This window comes from Adiantum capillus-veneris, chromosome 20 (genome assembly GCF_014529385.1).
Source record: "Adiantum capillus-veneris isolate H3 chromosome 20, ASM1452938v2, whole genome shotgun sequence".
In the NCBI taxonomy this organism is placed as follows: domain Eukaryota; kingdom Viridiplantae; phylum Streptophyta; class Polypodiopsida; order Polypodiales; family Pteridaceae; genus Adiantum; species Adiantum capillus-veneris.
In genome coordinates this window covers 3,111,570-3,136,436 of record NC_140950.1, presented here as the reverse complement: position 1 = coordinate 3,136,436, position 24,867 = coordinate 3,111,570, and the positions used below count along the sequence as shown (strand labels likewise).

The window sequence follows — 24,867 nt, the reverse complement described above, 5'->3', positions numbered from 1 at the left end:
TTTTGTATTTGTGTTCAGGTTATACATTAAGATGTGTATTTCTGTAGATGCAAGTGTTGGCACATGGTTTGGTACGTGTGCATGCATGTAAATGTGAAATTTGAATGTCCCTGTGCATGTTGGAGCTTGGTTGTTAGTTTACATGAATCTATTTCCAGGACCTAGAGTCAGCAATCAAAGAACTCGATGGAAAGAGTGTGAAAGGGCCTGACAAAAAACAAAGTTTCAAGCTGCAGGTGCTATCCTTTTGAGGACATAATGAGACAAAGCTGCTGATCGAGCAAGTTTGAGCTTTGCAACTGATCCTGATTTTAGACATGTCTTTGAAGTGCAGGTGGCGGTATCCAAGCCTGTCGATAAATCTAAGAAGAGGGCCAGAGAGGATTTTGATGGTGCTGTCCAGAAGAGTGGAGTTCAGAAGAAGTTGGATACTGGTTCGACTTACCCATCTGCTGGTGCTCTTGGTCCTCCTAGAGTTGTAAGCAGACCTTTTATTTTTTTATGATGGCATATTATAAAGTTTTCATTATTTGTCTCTTTTCCAATGTTTTGCAAGGTGTCTCTCTCCAGCTGAGTGCCTTTGTCCTGCTTCAGTGCCTCACGTGATTGTTTGTTATTCTGAATGCTTTTGGCTTTTTGTTGTCTGTCGACTCGCATTTAATGTCCACATCATGAGAACTCTCTACATCCACCTTTTTAGGTTATTTGCAGGGGGAGTACACACAACACACACGGCTCGGAAGCTAGAATGCTCCGAGCAGACACCGACAACCTGTAGGCCCCAAAATTGGCGCCCATTTCGGTATTTCTTTATTCTTTAACAGAGGGAATATAACCTGTGATCTCCTACAAGCTGCCCCGCACAATCTAGGCTAAGAAACACCTGTTCTGGCCCGATTTCGGCAGCATAACTGTACTAGGACACTTCACAGTCAGTATCCCCACGCAATAGGTGACTTTCCCGACGCATACGGACACTTTGCAAAACCTGGCGAGAATCTGCAGCACGCTGAATTCTCTGTTTTCTGCCCCGAAAATGCGCCAGTTCACCTGTACAGCGGTCCCCTCGCGTCCCCGAACTTCCTTGGGATATTAGGGTCCGTTTAGGGCCGAAACCTAAACCTGCAAAAATACACAGCAGGCTGTAATTCCCTGTTTTGGGCTCCTTTTCGCGTGCCGGTCACATCTGTAGCAAGACCTCGAGCTCCCGCACCTGTAGGGCTACTTGTCCTTTGAATCGGATGAGATTTCTGGCGTGAAACCTCTCCGAATTCACTTGTACCTGCGGGGGATGAGCCGCTAGCTAATCCAGTACCTGTGCAAGAGGCTCTTGCCTCGGCAATCGCGCATGATTCCACAACACTGACGTACCACCCACGACCAAGTAAGCTCAAATTTCAAGATGATTTACCGATGCGTCAAAGAATCCAAGCAATCGCCTCAGAGAATCGGCAAGTAGCGTGTCACCTTGCAGACCCACATCACTCCCGCAGGAGATCTAGTGGCCAATCTACCACCGTGAGACCTCTCCCTATCTCATCTTGGTTCATACTTGCAAACCCTAAAAACGTAGCAGAAAATCAGCCCTAATTTGACCACTTTTTAGCAAGGCGTACTTGTGGAATTTCCTGTCTGTCCTGTGAAGAGGAACCCTCTTCCATAATGCCCTTCCCTTTGTCGGCCATAGTATAATCCCGCGCTCTTGCACTCTGTGTCTTTACCCAAAACAACCGAGGCTCACTCTTTGAGGAAAAAGTGATTGATATCCCAACAATGGAACCATGAGACCGGCCTGTGGGGCGGTAGGCGTTGGCTTTCACCCGAAATTCTTTACTTTAGACACACATAGAGTACTTTGCAAAGGTAACATGTAACGAGGATTAACACCTAAGTACACACACGGCTCGGAAGCTAGAATGCCCCGAGTAGACGCAGACAACCTGTAGGCCCCAAAATTGGCGCCCCTTTCGGTATTTCTTTATTCTTTGAGAGGGTAAATTACAAAGTAGAGTCCTGGGAATCCTTTACTTGTATCCCTCTAGATACTACATGATTTGGCCAAATTTCGGCAGCATAACAACCCAAAACTTGCGCGAAACCAATTCCCTTGCTGGAACTCACTTCCACCACTGGCTCAAACTCTCTGATTCCTGCCCAAAAACAGTAAATTCAGCACGCTGTATTTACTGGTTTTTGCTTTGTTTTCAGCCCCAAATAGTCCCCTAACTGTCCTCTGCCAGTGGGGCACTATTCCCAATGGTTCTGGCGTCCGTATGGCTGAAAAACAGTCAATTTACAGCGCATACACAGCACTGAAAACGAACCCGTACGGTGAGGTTATGACCCTCACCAGTGCTTGCTTTGGAGTAGTAGCTAGCTACCCCTGTTCTTGCTCAAGGAAGCTCTTGCCTCAGCACAAAAGCATGAACCCACACAGCTGTGCATCAGTCAAATGAAGAGCCCACTAGTGGGGCATAACATACTGCTCGTAGGGGAGAGAGAGGGCCGTGCGTAGGTACATAAGAGAGAAAGGAAGCACTCCATAGCTCTTAACCTGTGACAAAAGGCAAATGAAGCCCTCTCCTAGCTTAAAATTCAGCGCCCTTTTTTCTGTAGGAGGAAAGTCTATGAGAAAGTGACACTTGGTGCATTTACAAGCATTTTTTCGTTTCGGGTTCGCCGCTTAAAAATATCTTGACTGGTTGCCCAGTTGACTTCGCAGCAGAGGTTGCCCTAGTCATACCGGAGGTAATGACGCGAACACATTTCACGGCCCAAAATAGCAGTTCCCTAAATTTTAGGAGATGCTTTCGTTGGGCTCCCACTGGTCTTCTGACCATCTATCCTCATTGGAACCGCATCCAAAAATGCAATGTGGCCCAACTATCGGATACTTTCAGTTGGTAGTCACACCTTGACTTTAGGCCTTTATTGAGTTCACTTCCTAGTATCCACCAACTTGCTAAGTGCGACGGAGGGACCTATATGATCTTGCTCTGAGCCTAGACATCCTCTTACCATACGAATTCCAATGCCGACCACTTCCCGTCTGCGGGTGAAACTACCGATCACATTGGCCATACAATGTCCGACCGTTTGCTACTTCAAAAAGAGGGTCTAAAAAATAAAACAAGACCCATTGGAAAGAAACCAACAACTAAAGTTAGCAGTTGCCACGTCCTCGTGACACTGCCACGTCATCAGCAGCTGCGCAATTTCTTTTGTGTGTGTGTGTGTGTCCTGCTTTATTTCCTTTCGGATGGGATCCCCATAAGTTGGTAGGACTTCTTCTTCTGTTACGTGTTCTTCTTAGGGTTTAGGCCCCTCGGCCAGGATGTGCACGTTGGCTCCCTTCTTCAGGGCTTTGACACGTCAGCAGTTTGTGACACGACAGGGACCCCGTGCCAATAGAAAAGAAACGACTGAACAAACTTTTAACACTTCAATAACAATTGAACCGAGAGAGAGCGAGAGAGACGACACGCGACACAGAGTGGCGAAATTCCACCCCAGAGAGTATTGGCCCCAAATCTTGGCGCCCCTTTCTGTATTTCTTTATATTGCATCAACACAATATAAGCCGGTACTCTAGACTTTGCACCTTCTCCAGGAAGCATGCCAGAGAATGAGCCCTAACCTCAAATTTAAAGGCCCTTGGCCTCGAAAGCAGTTATAGTGAAAAGCTTCAAACTCAAAAGCAACTGGTCCAAAAAGTACTAGCGTCAAAATCTGCTAGCGCGTTTTGCGGAAATCCGTACAACTGCTATGTCAGCACTGTCAACGCGCTTTCGAAAATCTGCCACGTCAACATTGTCAATGGAATTTTAGGGTTGTCCGTACAACTGCCACGTCATCAGTCCATGCACGTGTCTGTGTGGCTCCTGCTTTATTTTAATGTCTTTATGTCACTTGGGCCCCATCGGACGGGGTTCCATAAGTTGGTAGGACTTCTTCTTTTGTTGTTGCTTGTTCTTCTTAGGGTTTAGGCCCCTCGGCCGAGATTTGAAGGTTGGCTCTGTGCTTCAGTGACTTGACACGTCAGCAGTTCGTGACATCCCCCCTTCTTGAAAGAAAGTAATGGTCCCCGATTATAGCATATCTGCAAAACAACTCAAGTTAGCTCAAAAATTTCCGAGGGACTTGACACGTCAGCAGTTCGTGACATCTCCCTTGTTGAAAGAAAGTAATGGTCCGCGATTACAGCATATCTGCAAAACAACTCAAGTTAGCTCAAAAATTTCCGAGGGACAATCAATTTGCTCTTTTTGTTAAGGAGTTGGCTTCTCCTTTTGTCCAGATCGAGACTCTTGATATTCCGGCGTAGTAAAATTAGCCATCACACCCATACCGCACTGATTGTCCACAGGTGACTTGATGCACTTAAATTACATATCCAGGCAATCTCATCCAATTAGGAATATTCAATGGTTGGCACATCACAATGTCACAAATGGTGATGTGGCTAACCCGGACACACACACTCTGCTTGTGAATTGCCTGGACAGTGACACGTGGTAGACTGTGCGGAACCCCCGCAATATGCGTCGATAGGCTGATACAGAATTCCGAAAAAAAGTGGTGTGCGGCTGATATGATACGTGGCAGTTTTACGGATTTCGTAAACTGCGCTGGCTGAATTCGCTTGCAGATTTGGGACAGTTGCTTTTGAGTGAGAAGCTTTTCAATTACTGCTTTTGGGGCTTTGCTTTTGGGCATCCCTTGTATCTATAAATTAGTGGGTAGGGCCTCACTTCTCAGAGCATCTGGACAAAGAGTCTGAGAGTGAGCACCTACCCACTCTCTTGTACTTTGAACACAGATTAGTATAAAAGGAAATACGGGAAGGGGCGCCTGTCTTTGGGGCCAATATCTTTAGGCACGGAACTACGCCGGGCCGTATCGACCTGATTGTGAATTGCAAACTGTTTTGAAGTGAATCTCTGCTGTGTCGCCGTAGAATCTTGACTTGGGGTATCGAAATTTGTTATAGTGATATCAGAGTGCGGCCGATTTCTCTTCTACGGGGAAATTCGATCCTTTTTCTCGCGGCACTACTGATTTCAACAGAAATCAGTCGACTTCTTCTGCATCTTGGAATGCGGGAGGAGATCACGGTGAAGATTTGCATGAGCAATCATAAGAGTACGGGCCACCTCATCAACTCAGTCTGAGATTGAAGAGATGGAATGTAGACAATTGGTTGACAAGCAACAAAGCAGATGATTAAAATTGTGAAGGATCCAAAATTTGCAAATTTTTTGACTCAGCAATCCCTCGCAGAAGTGCACACCAAGTGGCAGAAGGCCACAGAGCCATCCATCAAACCGGCACTCAAGAAACCTCCTTCTCCGAGGATGTTTACAGAACAAGAATTACAAGAGGTGGTTCATACGCAGATCAGCCGGCTTTTGGATGCAAACAATAAAGCCAAAAAGCACGACGAAAAGCATAAGAAAGGAACTGACTTCCCGGGTTATTTGGGTCGTCAATCTTCTTTTGCATCCACGAGAAAGCAGAAGAAGCGTGTACGATTTGAAGGACTACCCAGTTCTTCTTCTTCTTCTTTTGAAAGTTCTTCTAGCTCTTCAGAGTTGAGCGAAGAAGATAGAAAAGGCAAAAAGCGAAGCAAAAAGCAAAGCTTTGGAAAGGGCAAGGAGAAGCCAAAGAAGCCTAAATTTCGCCCAGTTTCTGACAGTTTTACAGAGGACTCATCCTTAGATAGTTCGGACTCTGACGATCACATGTTTTATGCAAAGAAGAAGCATTTTTATAAAGCCAACCAATATGACTTCCTCGAAGATAAAAGCAAGAACGTAAGAGAATTCAAAGAAGGTGGACAATCAATTAAGTTTGACTCTATTTCTGGATTTCGAGATGCTCCGAGGGCTTTGGCCTTCATACAACAGTTTGACATAGCTTTCTCTGGAGGGCATTACTCAGAGCACTCCAAGATTCGGAGGGCTGCATCTTTCTTCAAGGGAAATGCTCGAACATGGTGGTCCACCCTTCTACTGAGAAAGGAAGCTCCAGTTAAATGGTTGAAATTCGAAAGGCTTTTCATTTCTTCTTGGCTGACCCGGGAGTACGAACGAGATATACGAACTTCTTGGAATCATCTTCGGATGACCAAGGGAGATTCTCTGAACGCTTATTGCGAGAGATTTTGGAGCTCTTTTCTACCAGCCTCTTTATTTAAGAAGGTCTCGTTTAAAGAACAGATTGAGCGGTTTTGCTGTGGACTTCCTACAGAGATCCGAGACTACTGCTTGGAATAAAAGTCAAATTCTATTCAAGAATTGATGGGTCATGCGAAACGGGGTTTTGCCATACATTTGGGCAATCTGACTTACCCCACTGATGAGATCTTGACTCAGAGAACCCAACAGACTTCTAATAATGAAAGTAGAAAGAGAGAGTTCTCAAGAAAAGAAAGACAAGGATTCACAACCCCGGCTCACTCTACGAGAGAGGGCCAACTACATCAAAGAGGGAAAGTGTTTTGGATGCGGGGAACATGGGCACGTCTCCGCGAAGTGACCTAGAAAGGCACAGCAAGAACAGAATGAAGACAAGCCAGAGAGTTCGAGAGCGGTTGAGGAGCGTGGAAGAAAAGACGAGATGAAAGCAGGATTGGTTCCAGATTGCATGGATACTGACCCAAGCACGATTGATGAAAGTACAAGACTTTGCCGAGCTTAGGGCAAAGTGAAAGATCAAGAAGCCTTGATTTTCTTTGATGGAGGAGCCAAGGCGAACTTCATTTCACTTGAATTGGCGGCGCGGCTCGAGATTACACCCGATTGATAGGACGATAAGCAGAGGCAGTTCTAGCGGCACTCGGACGGGATGTGGCCATTACCCCTGTCATTGGCAAACTTCGGCTACATTGTCAAGGGTATTTGGGGCATGAGGACTTCTACATAATGTCCTTGGAAGGTTGTGATGTCCTCCTTGGAGTCCCTTGGTACCATAAGAATAACTCTGTGGTCGATTATCGGGTGAAGAAAGCGACATTGACAAATAAAAAGGGCTGAAAAATTGTACTTGATGTGAAATTGAAGGGCGAGTCTGTCCCTATTGTATCGCCTTCGGCCGTTTTGAAATTAATGAAATTCAGTCTGTTTGTTTACTCGATCTTTTTGAAAGAGTTAAATGATGAACACAGGACAAATATGTCTGAACTTGAAAAAGAACGCCAAGATTTTCTCCACACTCATGCCGATTGCTTTTCTGAGGGCTTGCCAAGCGAGTTGCCACTAACGTCTTGAGGATCATACTATTGATCTGATACCTGGAAGGAAGCACACCACCGAACCGGCCACCTTACCGTGTGAGCCGAGCCTAGAATGAAGAGATTATGAACCAGGTGAAAGACCTGGTCATATCTAGCCGAGTACTTCACCCTACTGCTCTCGGTGTCGTTGGTTTTAAAGAAAGACGGAGCTTGGAGAATGTGCATTGATTATAGAGCTCTCAATAAAATCACCATTAAGAACAGATTTTTGATTTCGAGGATCGATGATATTCTTGACCGACTACTACAGGGATTTTCTTGTTTCAGTAGGATCGATTTGAAGAGCGGATATCATCAGATCCGAATCGCGTTGGGAGATGTCTACAAGACAGCTTTTCGAACGAGCTTTGGTTTATATGAATTTTTGGTGATGCCCTTTGGCCTTACCAATGCTCCAGTCTTTTAACCAAATGATAGACAGGATTTTTAGGGAGTACAGATCTTTTGTTGGCACTTTTTTTGATGACATCATAGTCTTCTCCAAGGATGAGGCAGAACATAGACGACATCTGCTACAAGTCTTTGAGGCTTGCATTGCGAAATCACAAGTTGGTGATCAATGCCAAAAAGAGTGAATTTTTCTTATCGGAGATGCACTTTTTGGGACACATCGTCTCAGCAGCAGGAGTACAGATGGACCCGGCCAAGATTGAGACTATACGTGATTGACCCGATTTGAAGAATGTCCATGAAGTTAGAAGCTTCTTGGGCTTATGTTCTTACTACCGGCGATTCATTAGAAAGTTTGCAGAGGTTGCTTCCCCTTTGCATATCTTGACACAGAAAGGAGTCCCTTTCTCGTGGGGATCCATAGAGGTGACTGCCTTTCAGACTTTGAAAGAGAAATTGACTACAGGACCAGTTTTGACTTTGCTGAATTTGCAAAAGTCATTTGAAGTATATTGTGATGCTTGTGGTCGTAGTTTGGGTGCAGTCTTAATTCAAGAAGGCCATGTCATAACCTATGAGAGCCGGTTGTTTCAAGGCCGGAATTGACAGCACAGATTTATGAGAAAGAGCTTTTGGCGGTTATCCATGCTCTTACTCAGTGGTGACATTACCTACTCGGAGCTGATTTTACGGTCTTCACTGATCATCAAAGTTTACGTTACTTCTTGTCAAAGAAGAAGCTATCGGAAAAGCAGATGCAGTGGGCTAATACCTTGTCACAGTTTCACTTCGAGATTGTCCATATGGAAGGACAAAAGAACTTGGTGGCAGATGCTTTGTCCCGGAAGACGTTAGTCTTGGCTATTTCTGCGATTTATCATAGATGCTTCGAGGACATGGTCGATCAGTACGCCACAGATCCAGATTTTTCAGATGTATTCACAGAATGAGGAGGGAGTAGCGGAATATTCCATTCGGATGGCTACCTGATGAAGAAAACGATGTTGTGCGTCACAGAGCCGTTGAGGGGAAAAGGTTCTAACCGAATGCCACTGTCCTCCATTTATAGGTCACCGCGGCATTGATACTTCTTTTGGCCGAGACTCAAGAAGGATGTGGACGATTTTGTACGCAGTTGCTTGGTATGCTAGAAGGTCAAGTTTGACAGGCATAAAGCACAGGGATTGTCAGGTACGTAAAATTCGTATGTTTTTTTTTTCTAAAAGCCAAAAACCTACAATATGGTCCATACTTGATAAAAATTTCACAAGTATCACTTCAAGCATGTTAGTTCACTATTCTACAAACCAAGGGAAAGGTTTCATACAAATATCATAAGCAAGTCGCGACTCCTTGCTCGACATTCAATGAATCAACATTGAAGTGACAAGAACAGATACAACTCAAATATACACAACCTAAAATTTGCAGTTTCACAACAAACTAGTTACTGTAGAGAACTTGTAAGTTCACATTGATCATGATTTGCCAATTTGCACACAAAAAATTGATGGGCGAACTCAATTTTGCAGACCCGCTGTGGTTTTTTCCCCAACAAAAAAATGATTGTACAATACGGATCCGTACGGTACGATACCGTACCGTACAGACGTACCGTACCGTACGGTAAGGTACGTACGTACGGATCCTACCTTGATGTGAAGTGGATGGAGGAGAGGACCTAGCAGATACTCTTCAGATTGTGGAACTTTATCTTGAAGCATTCGGTTTAGCTACTCCGATAGAACCCCGATTTCAGCATGGGTGAATCTAGTGCAGCGGGTTTGCACAAGAGGGAAGTCACTCCGCTCCTTTGTCAACAGATTACCCCGATTTTTGATATAGAGTCACTAATGTCCCTTTGGGTTTCAGGGATACTGTTGGGCTGACAGTATTTTGCTATATGACTTTATGAAATGGAATTCCCGAAAATGAAAATGATACTGATTGATTTGTACTTGACTTGTTTGAGTGTAGGGAGTGATAGACGAAATGACTACAGCATTTTGGTCTCATAAATCTCTATAGACATGATTGCAATATGGATTAGTTAATCGGGCATCTATGAGGTCCCGACTGGATCTAGATGCGATTGCTAAAGACGTTGTAGATTAATCATGGTCTGAGATTTGGAATGATTTGGAATGTGATTTGTCATGTGATGTGATTGTCGATTGGTACATGTGCTAGATGTGTTGTCCCAAGTGCGTCGGTACTAACAGTCAGTGTCTGCTAAGCCTGTTTATGGCCTCTATCTGTTTTGCAGGCGTAATTGGGGGCGATTACAATGCTTTCAAGAGGGGGGTATGTCACAAATGGTGACGTGCCGACAGGTTGGTACGGAATTCCGGAAAAAGCGGGGTGATTTGCGGCGGTTGATATGACACGTGGCTGTTGTACGGATTTCTGTAAACTGTGTTGATTGAATTCGCTGGCAGATTTTGGGACAGTTGCTTTTGAGTGAGAAGCTTTTCAATTACTGCTTTTGGGGCTTTGCTTTTGGGCATCCCTTGTATCTATAAATTAGTTGGCAGGGCCTCACTTCTCAGAGCATCTGGACGCACAGTTTGAGAGTGAGCACCTACCCACTCTCTTGTACTTTGAACACAGATTAATATAAAAAGAAATACGGAAAGGAGCGCAAGTTTTTGAGACCAATATCTCTAGGCACGGAATTACGCCGGGCCGTGTCGACCTAATTGTGAATTGTGAACTGTTTTGAAGTGAATCTCTGCTATTTTGCGGTAGAATCTTGACTTGGGTTATCCAAGTTTGTTACAACAATGCAACACAAATGCTCACATATGCATGTTACAAAGACAACAAACAGCGCCGGTGAGTACTCCTTCGAGAGAAAACGGTCTGCGGTATGAAGCTACTCAACGACTACCTCGTCACTCCCCTCGCAAATAACCTACAAAGGTCTAGGCCATGAGCTCAGAGGACTGTACAACCAAACGCTACCTAGACCGCAGCTTGCGTCGCTTAGAGATTCAAGCATATAACCAAACGCTCCCCAGACATCCCGTCTGTCACAAGACGGGCACCACGTGTCAATAGAAAAGAACAGACTGAACATACTTTTAGTACTTAAGTAACAACTGAACTGAGAGAGAGAGAGAGAGAGAGAGAGAGAGAGAGAGAGAGAGAGAGAGAGAGAGAGAGAGAGAGAGAGAGAGAGACGACACGTGTCAATAGAAAAGAACAGACTGAACATACTTTTAGTACTTCAGTAACAACTGAACTGAGAGAGAGACGACACGTGACACGGAGTGGCGGAATTTCACCCCAAAGAGTATTGGTTCCAAACCTTGGCATCCCTTTCGGTATTTCTTTATATTGCATCAACCCAGTACAAGCCGGTACTCCAGACTCTGCACCTTCTCCAGGAAGCATGCTCAGAGAATGAGCCCTTAGCACATATTTAAAGGCCCTAGGTCCCAAATGTAGTTTACAGTGAAAAGCCTTCAAACTCAAAAGCATTTGGTGCAAAAGCAATGCCAAAAAGTTGCCAGCATAAATCACGGAATTTTCGTACAACAGACAGTGCAATACGCGGAAATCCGTACAGCTTGCCAGGTCATCATGTCAGCGCATTTTCGGAATTTCCGTACAGCTGCCACGTCATCAGTTGCTACATAATTCTTTGTGTGTAGGTGCTGCTTTATTTTAATCCTTTGTGTCACTTGGGGCCCCATCGAACGGTGTCTCCATAAGTTGGTAGGACTTCTTCTTCTGTTACTTGTTCTTCTTAGGGCTTAGGCCCCTTGGCCGACGTCTGCAAGTTGGCTCTCTTCTTCAGGGCTTTGAAACGTTAGCAGTTTGTGACACCGTCTGCATCGTCCATAAGGTCTTGCATGGTAGAGACTTGCTTGGAGAGACAATATTCCTGCAATGGTGATGATAGTCCAATGGTGTAGCGCTCGCACTAGTCCTCCAAGGAAATGAACTTAAAGGACACCAGAAGATACACGTCGAGAAACCTTTGGTTATAGTCGTCCTTGGTTTCGGTGGCAAGCATTTTCAAGTTGCCCCACTCTGCCAAAATCCGGACTTCAAACATAGAAGTCATGTAACTATGTGCAAAAACTGTTTTGAAAGCTTACCAGGTCCTTGGCACATGCAGTTGTGTCGCGATTGAACTCCACCATTGCATAGCATTATCTTTAATAAATCCCGTTGCTCGAGAAATCTTGGATTCTTATGTACAGTCCCCCAAAGCATAGATGTTGTCGAATTGTTGTAGGAACTGCAATGCTTTCTTGTGATCTTTCACCCCGGAAAAAGTGAAAAGTTTAATTGTCGTGCCGCGATCTTTAAAATCTTTGGGTGGATTAGGCACGTATCTCGGGTACGGATAATAAGGGTATCCATATGGGCTCCAACCATTGTAGCCTGGTGGCGGTGGTGGTGGTGGAGATGGGGGCAACGGCGGTTGCAGTGGATCAGGGTCAGATGGCTGCACCATATCTTGAAGACTCCCCCGATTGGAATAGATGATTGTGAAGGTTGTTGGTTTGGAGCCCTCGTACTTTTTGGTGCCGGAGGAGGAGGTACCACTTGGGGGATCAAAGGGGGTAACATGTAGTTCAAAAATTGTTGAAAACTTTGCAGCATCGGAAGATTCTGTTGATGATGCCGCGAAAGACTCTCGTGAAGCTCGTCCAGAAGAAACTGCAAATATCTATTGAATCCATGACGCCATGTCTTGGGTTCTTTATGGCTTATGCCTTGTAAGACAAAGCGATGAAGACGGGAGCGCACCTGATGCGCGATGAAGTAAGGGTGGGAGTGGCTCATAAAAGCACACGCTTGATGCTCGTGATACCACTGTCACAAGACGGGGACCCCGTGTCAATAGAAAAGAACAAACTGAACAAACTTCTAGCACTTCAATAACAACTGAATTGAGAGAGAGACGACACGCGACACGGAGTGGTGGAATTCCACCCCAGAGAGTATTGGCCCCAAACCTTGGCGCCCCTCTCGGTATTTCTTGTATTGTATCAACACAGTACAAGCCGGTACTCCAGACTCTGCACCTTCTCCAAGAAGCATGCCAGAGAATGAGCCCTAACCTCATATTTAAAAGCCCTTGGTTTGAAAAGCAGTTTTAGTGAAAAGCTTCAAACTCAAAAGCAACTGGTCCAAAAAAGTACTAGCACCAAAATCTGTCAGCGTGTTTTGCGGAAATCCATGGGTTCTGATGATTGAGACTGACGTACCAATGGACAGGGGAAGCGAAAGACGCTACCCACAGGTCCCATGGCACAAGGATGGAAAAAGAGAGTCAGCTGGTAGATCAGACAATTCCCCAGCCCCAGGATAAGATTTTTGGACACTGCTTTTGCCTATTTGCACAAGACTCTTGAGAAGGTTCAAGCACGGCATAAGAGGGCAGCCAACAAGATTTGACGCGAGTTGCAGCTGAAGAAAGATGATTGGGTGCTCTTACGGTTTGAGAAGGCATGCTCAAGGAAACGAAAAGGAAAGGAGCGGCTTTTTTCCAAAGCAAAGAATGACTATGGCCCTTTTCAGATTCAAGAGAAGATAAATGATGTATCCTTCAGACTGAAGTTGCCAAAAACCTGGAAGATTCACAATGCTTTTCATGTGAGTCTATTGAAAAATTTCAAGGGTGGGGTGCCAGTCGATAGGGAGCCTGAGGAGCAATCTGAAGGGGAAGAGAGCGAGGAGATACTCGTTCTGGAACCAATACTGGCTCACTAGGAAAGGAAAGAGAAAGGTAAAGTGAACCACTGAACGGTAGTTCTTAGTCAAGAACTATCCGGCATTGAATGCGAAGTGGATGGAGGAGGAGGACCTAGCAGATACCCCTCAGATTTGGAACTTTACCTTGACGCTTTTGGTCTAGCTTTGGCTATTCCAAGAGTTCCTGGAGATCAGCAGGTTGAATTTGGTGCAGCCGAGACTGCACAAGATAGGAGTTACTCCACTCCTCTGTCACAAATTACCTAGAAAGAATAAAGTTACTGATTTTCCTTTGGATTTCAGGGATACTGACATTATTCTACTGGATGACTTTATGGTTGCTTCCACTAGTACGGGAATTAGAGCACGTGCTATAAGATGGAGCTGTCATCTCCTCATAGAGCATGGCAAGTTGTACGAAAGTAGAGCTGGTGCAAATTTCTAGGATAGGTAATGTGTTTCTTCTATAGGAACGTTTTTTAAGTTTTTGAATAGGTATGTAAGGCGTTCCTATTCCACTGTTAATAATGGGATGCATGGTCTTATGGGTGTTAACCTATGTCCTCGGATGCTGTGGCCCAAGTAGGGCCTGGCCCAAGTAGGGTCCGGTGATTCGTTTGACTCTCTCAGCCCTGGTAGCGGAGAGAACATACGTTTTGGTTTTTCATGCTGCCAAAGCCATTTTGCTTCTCGATCCTTTCCACTTGGCTTCTTTGTTTGTGCAAGTCTCCCAGAAAAACTGCTTTTGTCAGTGCTGGCCATGTGGAAGATGACAACAGGGCTTTCTGCTTGTTTTGTGTAGCCTCAACGTCGGCCTATTCCAGTTTTGCACTTGATAATCACTTGTGCTGGACAGCAGTGCTATGTTCATGTTGCTTGCGGTTGCCTACTCATTTTTTGTATAAATGGCAGTGGAACTCCTTTAGTCTATAAGGGTCCCCACACTCTCATTTCCTCTCTCACACTTAAATGCAGACGTCCTTATTCTTGTGTATCCTTGCTTCTGTAGCAGTTGATTACAATCATTGTTGGCTGCCCTATCCACTGGCCTTGGTGCTTGCTTAGGCTGTAGAGTGCACCTTGATTCTTCGCTGGTACCTTGTATGCTTTCTGTTTGATGACTGTTGTGAAGTTATTTATACATAGCTCAAGCAGGCTGCAGAATTGTTGCTTCCTTTTCCCTGTCCAACTTGTAAGCTGTTCTTTTTTACTGCATTTTTCCTTAACTAGATGCCTTGCGAGGGAGCTCGAACATTGCTTGTGTATAATTTAGAAGGACAGGCTGTAGGACCCCTTCCAAAGCGCAAAAATCGATGCAACAATTAGAAATTGTTGGCACTAAGTATAAGTCAATGTTAAACTTATTAGCTACCACTAGCTAGACATAGTGTTGCTACAATTGATCGGAATGCTGTTATTGAAGCAGGAATCTTGCTTGTCTATTTGTTTATTGTCTTTACCGAGGCTTTTCTCATTCAGGTTTTAAGACAACGGTGGTTTATTTATTTCAGATTGTGGACCCTTACGAATTGGCGGTTCTTGGGTTGCTTCCAAATGTCACTGAAAAACTTTTGCAGATATTTAGGAGAGGGTTGATAGCCCAACATGAGGTATGGATTTAGGGTTTTTTTGGTGTTTATATATCTACCTGCTTGCATTTAGAAACCACTGTTGATTTGTGGTGCCCTCCTGTAGATTGATGTTCATGTGCTTGAAGATCTGAGGGATGTGCCAGAGGCTTCTGCGGTTGACATTCTGGACAAGGTACATTGAGCCCTGTTTTATTGTCTAAATGGGATTGCACTAAAAATTTTAAGCCGTGTACTTGAAAAGACGATCACATGTGGCGGTTAATCATACTTTGAAGGCAATTATTTCTGGTGAGAACAGATGAATGTTGTCTTTACTTGGAAGGAAGACATTGTTAAATTCAAGTTATAGAGAAGTTAGTCATATGCCAATGATATACATTGTCTGGCGTGGTCAGCTTTTAAAGTATAAACACCTATCGTCTTACATAAATGATTTTAATTTGGGTGCAACATCAGCGAGTCTGTTAATTAGTTGTTTATTTCTGCAGTTTGCTTCTTCAAACTTGATGGATATTCGAAGTAAGGGAGGTTACCTTGCAAGCTTAATTAGAAAGGTACCTTGTCTCATATTCGGTAGACCCCAATGGGCCATTAGTCCCTTGCTGCAGGATCATTTTCATCGTGGCTGCTTTTTGGTGTTTGGTTTTCCAGAGTAAGAAAGATGCTGGAAGCAGTAAGAAAGGCTTAAAAAGGGTGGTATCGGAGCGAGCTGGCAAGCCTTTGCAAAACGGGCCCATCAATGTTGGAATCACACCATCCAGTGCATTGCTTTCATATGGATACCACCTGATTCCACGAGTTTCGACTGGCTCTGAAGCACTGGGGTAAGCAAATTGATGTCGTGAGCTGCTGCGTAGGGTTTTATATTTACACAGGGTCTTATACGTTTTTGGTTTTGTGCTCTTTTAGGTATGGAGGCTATAGCAGTGCCTTGTCCTCTGCAGCTCTTTCCAGTGGCTTAGCAGATTCCTCAATTTATACTAGAACACCGTCTGCCCTTGGAGATGCTCTCTCATTACCCTCTTACCGGTCCAGCTCGGCAACGTTGGGAGTAAGTGGTCTTGGTGGCCTTGGAAGTTACAGTGGCATGGGTAATCTAGGTACCTACAGCAGTCTAGTTGGACTAGGTAGCCTTGGTGTGGGCCGTGAAGCCAGTGCTCCTGAGCATAGGCCCTTCAAGTTCGATCCTTACACTGGAGAGCCCTTTAAATTTGATCCGTATACAGGTGAGCCCTTACAACACAGCGGTACCTCTTTGGCCAGCCTAGGCAGTAGGTTTTTTTGATTCAGTCAGCCTGTGCCCCAGCTTAGGATGATGTTTCTGTATTCCCTGGTCAATAGAGGTGGCTATTTTTTGGTTGAATGCAGACTCAAGCATCCGTTGCTAGTTTGCTGTACACTATTGTCAAGAGTCTGTAGGGGTTGACCCCTACCCTAGTTAATTGCATCCCAAGGTTGCAGTTTTCAGAAAGTCTTCTTAGCTTCTCCAATTTGACAGTTGTTCCATTGTTTGGAGACTGATAACAATCTAGGCGGTATGATTCAAGTTTACAGCCAGCTCTCTCTCTCTCTCTCTCTCTCTCTCTCTCTCTCTCTCTCTCTATCACCCAAGTGTGGTGGATTGGTTATGCCATTTCCCTCTTGAATAACAGGTCTTGAGTTCAACTCTCCTCGTCGGATAGATCTTCAAGTTCGCTTGGGATAGTTTCCTACGACGTTAAAACTCTCTTCTTCTTCTCTCTCTCTCTCTCTCTCTCTCTCTCTCTCTCTCTCTCTCTCTCTCTCTCTCTCTCTCTCTCTCTCTCTGTTTTGTTAAGCTAGTGGGAATGTATCATTGGGCACCTCATCTAATCATTTGTAGTCTTTAAGTAAAAAAGTTATGACACTAGAACGTGTCGCACTCAAGCAGCTGCTTGCTTGTGTTATGCAGGAAAGCAGTTTTCTTTTTTCTTTTTTTCATTTCAGATCTGTTTATATGCAATCCATTTTGTAAGGTCTGGGCTTCTTACCTCATTGCTTTCGAACGTCTTATACTCTAACAAGGACTCCTCTCACTATTTTTTGTATCGGCCTGAAGATCGACCTAGTGCCACACTTGAAAACTAGTGCATGCCTCTAGTAAAAGATTGTGTATGTAAGACCGACTGCACGCTTGGGTTAGGATACTCAGATATACAAGACCTGCAATAATAGTGTGGCTTGTGGGCAATATCATGTTAGACCCGCAGAGGTTCAATTGATCAACGAGCTAATTGTTGCTCCTCTGTTGAGTTTGTGTCTGGGTCTTCAATGCAAATCACCTATGCCTCCAAGTGTAAACCTAGCGACTCTTTAGGTAATATAAGTGCAACTACAAGTAGTTTTGAACGCAATATCGTGCAGCATCAATGGCTCGAGCTGCCATGGTTATGTATTCCCATGTTCAACTACAAATAGTTTTGATCGCACTGCTGTGGGGCATTTGTAACTCAGCCCTAGGTTTTAGTTGTAGCTTGAGCTCTAGCTCGGCCCATGGTTATGCATAGCCCAAGTGCAACTAGAAGTTTGAGTGAATCTCAAGATCAGCTCAACTTTGAGCCATGGTTATGTCAGGCCCAAGTGCAATTAGAAGTTTTGAGTAGCTGAATATGACGTTTTAGCTTGAGCCCAAGTTTGAACCCTGGTTTTGTGTAGGCCAATTGTGACTGGAAGTTTAATGTAGCTCAAGCCCAAGTTTGAGCTATTGTTATGAGTAGGGAAAGTGCAGCTAAAAGTTTTTGAGGTCATGTACAATAACCCAAAAGTTTTTTTACTCAGTGCTATCGAGCGGTTTGAGCTCAAGAGTGAGCCATAGTTATCTCTCGCCCAACTGCAACCAAGCGTTGAGCAATTTCCATGTGCTTAAAGCTTAGGAACATTTTTTTCTCTGGGTTTATTAGTCTGTTTGTATGCATCTAGGTTTGAGTTCCTCTTTTCACTGCATATTTTAAACTTAGCATTCAAGCTTAGCATCTAACATTGTACATCATCACTAATCGGGCTTCATCATGGGGTATCAATGGAGTTTTGCCATCTTATAGGTATTCATGTATGAGTTTTTGAATGCTCGTTTTAGTTAACTTGCTGGGTTGCAGTAGAGCTGTTCTTGCAAGCCATTGTACTAGATTGGTCTCTGGGTTGTTTTCATCATGAGGAAAATGTGATGCTTGGGAAATTTGACCTCAATTACAAGTTTGATTCATGGCTGGTGGACAGTGCAACTAAGATCATGTGTGGTTTTTCGTGTACAAACTACTCACTGGACATAGGATCTCTTGTACATCAAGGCTACAGTCGGCTTATTTCTCTTGATAGCTTTCCGCAGCAGAACAGTTTTTGTTCATTTTTGTTGGAGCTAAAGTTGCGAAAATGCACATAGCTTAGAGGTAGAAAAGATGCGTGAAGCACACAATAAAGAAATTAGTACTTGGGTGTGAGTACAAGATAAGACAACGTTAAAGTGATGGGTGTATATACACAGCATGTGGGAAGGAAACCTCCCAGTGAGGGAAAAAAGTGTCTCAGTGGTCCTAAGTGTGTTCAAAGACATTGCTACCATATAAATGGTAACACGCCTTTGAGAGTGATGCGGTGAGTGAGAGTTGGTAGATAAAGTACAGGAAAGTACCATGCCTTATGGCCACGATCAGTCCACAAGGAATGTAAGCCCAAAGCTTTTCGAAATCTCAATGTGCATTATTTGAACATGTTTGACCTGGATCCTTGCAACTAGCATGGGGGATGGATTTGGACCGAGCCTTTTTTTTTTTTTTTTTTTCCATCTCTTCCACTCATTACCATCAGATGCCACCTATTGCCATGTCTACCATTGGCAACAAGTAGCTTCTTCACGTTGTACCACCAATTCCCTTCCTCTCAATCTCCAGCTGCCCACTCTCTCTCTCTCTCTCTCTCTCTCTCTCTCTCTCTCTCTCTCTCTCTCTCTCTCTCTCTCTCTCTCGTTATCTTTTCATTTCTCCTTAATTTTCTTAGGCAAGCCCCCCCCCCCCCCCCCCCCCCCCCCCCCCCGCCCCCACTATTATATTTTTTTACCTTCTTTCATTTTCTCTCTCTCTCTCTCTCTCTCTCTCTCTCTCTCTCTCTCTCTCTCTCTCTCTCTCTCTATTTATTTTAAGTGCCATCGTTTCTATCTATCCATCGCCATCCTTGTCTATCATTTTAAGGTAACGTCCTTCTCTTTCACTCTTTTTCTACCTTCTTCGCTTACCTCTCTCTCTCTCTCTCTCTCTCTCTCTCTCTCTCTCCTGCCTCTATGTCTCTCTCCCGTTTGTTCCATCTCTTCCATCTATGTGGATTATTGAGTAGGGAGGTGGATATAGAACAAGCTCCCCCTTGAGGGCTACTGAGATAGATAGTAGTGCTGTGGACATTAAAGACCAAATAAACTAAAACTAGAACTTGGCTATGGATTATAGAGAAGGCCTTGAGTAGACCAGAGAGATTTCAGCAAGCAACAAGCATTGTGTTTTGGAAATGCTTGGCCTCAGCTCCCATGCTTGTGGTGAGGGTTGCAAATTATGCCGAGTACATAGTTCCATTAAAAAGTCCAATGTCCATGCAATCCTTCAGCTGTTGATATAGCATGCGTTGGCTACTCTGTATATCTATGGAAGATTCAAAACGAAATCTTTTTGCCTAGATGATAGTTGAGTATTCACATTACCCTCTTTTGTTGGTTTCGATCATGGTTATGAGGATTCGAGAAGGGAAAAGTTCTTTTTCCTCGCTTGGTTTGAGCATGAAGTCTCCAAGATTGGAGTGTTTTTTCACTTGCTTTCGTGCCTCTTCCTTCTTCCTTGTAGACATCAATCCTCAAAGCTCTTTCACAAATCCCTTGGAAGAAGTGCTCGGCTCTGCTTCATTGAAAGAGTCGTTCTTGTGTTGATATGCACATCTGTGTTGAAATTTTGAGAAAATGTGATGGGTTGCGGCTTGGCTGAACCCCTTTCTCTACATTCTCGCCCTTTCAATCCTTAGTCAAGCTCTTGCAAGGGATGATTCTCAATGCTTGCAAGAATTGAAGGTCTCTATGAAAGATCGTACCAATCATCTGTCCAGTTGGATATGTGGCAATTCGTAGGAAAGGTCTGTCTACAACTCATTGGCATCTCGTGCTAGAATATTGGAGAGAACAAGGTCTTGGCAATAAAGCTTCAAAATGCAAGCTTGAGGGGGGGCTGACTGAATATAGAGCTCTTCACAACCTCAACTTATTGCAGAATGGCTTCATCGGGTCCATACCCAACGATCTCTGCAAGCAGGTTCCTAATATTACTTCCATTGATCTTTCACAGAATAGCTTCTCAGGAAAAATACTTTGTACTTTGGAGGATTGCCAACATCTTCAATTCCTAAATCTTTAGCATAACAAGTTTTTCGATGAGTTGCGTGGTGGAATCGGCCTTTTGCCCAAACTATCCTCTTTCTTTTGATGTGTCATGGAATTTACTCATAGGACCGATCCCATCCAACTTTGCTAGTGGGTTGGCTTCTAGAAAGTGCAACATAGGCTTGATAGTGGGTATCATAGTCACAGTGGCATCCATTACTTCCTATCTATGCACAACTGGTGTTTGGTGCTTCTTCTTCAAAGGCTGCAAGATGGAAACTTCTCTCGCATAGGAGGAGCACAATTGGGCAAAGTGTACCCGTGCCTTAAATCAATGATTGTATCCTTGTTGAGGTGCCTGTGAAAAAGCTTAAGTTGTTTGACCTCATGGCAGCTATTGATGATTTCAACAAAGATAACATAATAAGAGAAGGATGGGCATGCACAATTTACAAGGGCATTTTGCGAGATTGGTCATCCTGCCAATCAAGTGGTTGCAACGGTCGTGACAATCAGAGAAGGGAATGCAAGCATAGATGGAGGCCTTGGAGAGGGTGAGGCATAAAAACCTTGTTCCCCTCTTGGGCTACTATTGTGCAGGTTTCGAGGAAAAGATTTTAGTGTACAAACATAGGGTAACAAGGACTCTTAGAGGAGTGCCTTCGTGACACACATGAAGATGCTAAGCATGATTGGATCACTTGCTTTAATATAGGCATAGGGGATGCAAGGGGCTTGCTTGGTTGCACCATATATGCAATTCTTGCATCATACATCGCAACTTCAGCTCTAACAACATACTTCTTGACAAGGAGCATGAGTGAAGAGTAATAGATTTTGGACTTGCCCAGCTCATGAATCCTCACGATGGCACTGCTGTGCATGGTGATCTTGGGGATTTGGGTAATGTGGCTCCCAAGTATTCTCGAACGCTGATTGGGACGATGAAGGTGGATGTTTTAGTTTTTGTGTGGTTCTTCTGAGCTTGCAACGGGGCAGAAAGCTAATGATGTATGCACGTTCATAAGGAGATTTATCAGAATGGGTCTCATTTCTCGCGAGCCATGGCCAAGCTTTAGACATGTCACTCAAAGGGGCGGCTATGATAATGAGTTGAATCAGTTTTTGCGGTCTGCATGTGCATGTGCATGCGTCGCACAAAACCCAAAGGAACAGCCTACTATTATGAGCTAAATCAGCTACTGAAGGCTATTAGTGATCAGAAGAACTTTACAAATAATAAGTTACCATGTTCGTGGGTATAGTAAATGAGGATGAGACAGAGGAATTGGTTGTAGAAAATGGGAACTAAAGATTGTTTTGGTTCTCATGTGCAAATGAGAATTATAAAACTGTATTGGTCGTAAAGTGCCTTCTTGAGGCTAACATGCATATTATGTGACCCGCGTATAATGTTCTTGAGAATGCTGGAGCTTTTCAAGTGTGTGACATGGGAGTTGATACGCATGTTTCTGGCAAGCATGCTTGGGCAATTTTCACTTGATGTTACTATCCAAAGAGGTCAATATGGGCATGTATGCCTTCATTTTCTTGCTCAGATCTCAATTTCTTTGATCAGGCGTTCTTGCCGTAGATATGTACAAACAAGGTGATGCATGGATGACTACAATGTTTGCTTACATCTATTGGATGAGATGCTTTTGTTGTACACACGGTGCTCAGTATCTTACTTTCTAGACATCAGTTATGTTTCTACAAAAATGTGGCCAAGAGGGCCATTTAAACATGTTCCTACCTTCAAACATGGAATGGATGATTACGCAACATAGCATTCTTTGTTAGTCTTATGCCTTTGTGCAATAGTGTTTTTTGTGTCAAGACATCTTGTAGGATAATTTTGAACTAAATATTCAGAAGATTATAAAAACAAAATTTATTATCTTTGGATTTACAAATGGGGTATTTGTAAATGTTTTATTTTTCTTTTCTTTTCTTACACTCTAAACATGTCCATTCTCTCTGTTTCCTTCCACAATTGCCTTGTCTATCTGCATTCCTTCCTCATTGTCTCTACCTCAATCCCTTTCTCTAGAAACGTTCTTTGATGCTCTCTCTCTCTCTCTCTCTCTCTCTCTCTCTCTCTCTCTCTCTCTCTGGCCGTGGACATAGAGAGAGGGGGAGCAAGAGAGAAAGTATAATAGAGGCCTTTGACTCAATACAATGGGACTTTATATCCGAAATCTTAACTACAATGGGTTCTTGCCTTAAGATGAGCATATATATGTTTAAGTTGGGTCAGGGATAAGCTACTAAAATTCTTGTCATTGAAAAACTTTCCAATCCAATCCATATTGACATTGTTAAATCAGTGCTCATTAAGACCTCTAAGATTTGCTATCACTATCCATCCATTGTTCACATATTTGGACAAATTGGTGGATGAGCAGCATCTACAAGAGTTCCGCATGGGCTCTAAGCAAATAGTAGGCTAATGTTTTGCTATTGGCATCTTTTTTTTCTTTGAAAGGCCAATGTAATTGTTTCTTTTTAGAGAGAGAAAAAGTGTTTTGAACTAATACCATAGAAAACCTTGCTTGCACTCCTTGCTACCCTAAAGGAACCTCCCAAACATCCCATTGTCTGTATGAACCAAATGTATCATATCCCCAATAGAATATCACCTTTAATAGATGGAGCATGTGAAGACAACAAGCCTTCCATTCATACCAGTGTGTGACACACACACACACACACACACACACTCACACACACATATACATATACATATATATATATATATATATATATATTATATATATATATATATAGAGAGAGAGAGAGAGAGAGAGAGAGAGAGAGAGAGAGGCGTGTAACAAGAAGGGAGAGGGAGAAGAAAAGGGTGGAGAATTGTGGATGGTTTTGGTCACCAAGAGGGGTGGCACAAGTGGTGCATGGGTAACAAGACGTTTGGAGACACACATTGCCATTGCCTTTCACTTCGGAGAGAGAGAGAGAGAGAGAGAGAGAGAGAGAGAGAGAGAGAGAGAGAGGACTACACAAGGGAGGGAGGGATAGGAGTGAGAATGGGTAAGAGAGAGGAAAGAAGTAAGTGGAAAAGAGGCATGTAGGTAAGAGGAGGGAGAGAGCAGGAGATATAATTAGTGGGTGTATGTTAAGTTGAGAGAGAGAGAGAGAGAGAGAGAGAGAGAGAGAGAGAGAGAGATAGAGAGAGGGAATGGGTGAAATAGGGAAGAAGTCAGTGAGAAAGAGATGTGGAGGGGGGGGGGGGGGGGGGGGGGGGGGGGGGGGGGGGGGGGGGGGGGGGGGCGGGGGACGAGAGTAGGAGAGTAGCGGGCGACGGATAGGGAGGATGAGAGTGGGTAGATGGAGATCATGGAGAAGGAGAGGGTGTGGAGAAGAGGGGGAGAAGAGTGGATGGTTTTGGTGGCCAAAGAGGACATCAAAATTGGTCCATTAGTTGTCCAAAAAAAAGCTCTCCGCCATCATAACTCCTCTGACTATTCGTGTATAAGTGCGAGATTCTTGTCCAGTTTTTAAATCATCAAGTAACTATCCATCCTTGCGTATTAACGCTTAGAAAACGTCTTTAATGGAAGAGGAGTCCACCAACGGCTGTGCCCTCACTCACGTAGAGGGAGGAAAGCGTTGCAAGAGCATTCCTTGGTCCATTTGCAGAGGTTATAGGGCCGAAAAGTTTTTGGTCTTTTAGGTTTTGTCGTGTTCCCATTGTGAGACATGACTAGCTCTTTTTCTAGGGCTTTAGTCCCAAGCCATTGTCAATGGTAAAGTCTTGTTCCCTGCATTTTTCTTGCTTAGGTCTCTAGGTCTAGAGCCCTGTCAAAGACCCCAAAGAGTCGACGGGTTGGGGATCTCTCACTTGGTGTGTGTGTGTGTGTGCCACTCAGATAGCAAAAGATCCTTTTTGTTGCATGCCAATGCTTGAACCCTGGGTTATACATAACATTGCTCACTTATGAGCCTACAAACTAAATATTTGGCCTTGTAATGCATACATAAATGAGGCAACCAACAACTGAGTGGTATAGGGTAACATTTGCAAGATCTCCAACACAATATAAACTTAAATTTAAACTTGTGGAATGTTTCCACAGGAGTGATAATCGTGTTGCAATCATCAAATCTACAAATTTTGCACATACTTTGTCCAACATAATTTGATACCCACATCACACTGCTTAAATTGAAAGCCCAAATAATGATGCAAAAGCTCCAAATTTGGCGTCTCAAATGTGGCATTCAAATAAATTCAGTAATATGTCTCATTTGGATGAGTGAACAATAAATCAGCCACATGTAGAACAATAAGATATGAATCATCTCCATGTCTTACATACAAATTGCTTTTGGCTAGCGATTATTTCAAAATCCACGTGTAGTCAAATGATTATCCATCTTCTCATATCAAGCATGAAAAGATTGCCTTAAATTATACAATGCTCTATTTGACCTGCACACATAATTTGACAAAGCCACAAGGTCGCATTACATACACCTCCTTAAATAAATCA

The 24,867-nt window shown here is 43.8% G+C and overlaps 1 protein-coding gene and 1 pseudogene across 2 annotated transcripts in view; both read left to right on the top strand.

Moving 5' to 3' along the window:
- The window catches only part of LOC147432013 (uncharacterized), a 38,095-nt gene extending 21,550 nt beyond the window's left edge, over positions 1-16,545 (top strand). For both annotated transcript variants that reach the window (XM_086491826.1, XM_086491827.1), the window contains exons 12-18: positions 159-236; positions 335-478; positions 14,908-15,006; positions 15,092-15,160; positions 15,477-15,542; positions 15,640-15,812; positions 15,898-16,545. In XM_086491826.1, coding sequence (XP_086347952.1) covers positions 159-236; positions 335-478; positions 14,908-15,006; positions 15,092-15,160; positions 15,477-15,542; positions 15,640-15,812; positions 15,898-16,273 — 1,005 coding nt within the window. In that variant the 3' untranslated portion in view covers positions 16,274-16,545. The remainder of the gene's footprint in view (positions 1-158; positions 237-334; positions 479-14,907; positions 15,007-15,091; positions 15,161-15,476; positions 15,543-15,639; positions 15,813-15,897) is intronic.
- Positions 16,546-19,711: 3,166 nt separating this feature from the next.
- Positions 19,712-21,550, top strand: LOC147432012 (putative inactive receptor kinase At1g27190; annotated as a pseudogene).
- Positions 21,551-24,867: the final 3,317 nt, after the last annotated feature.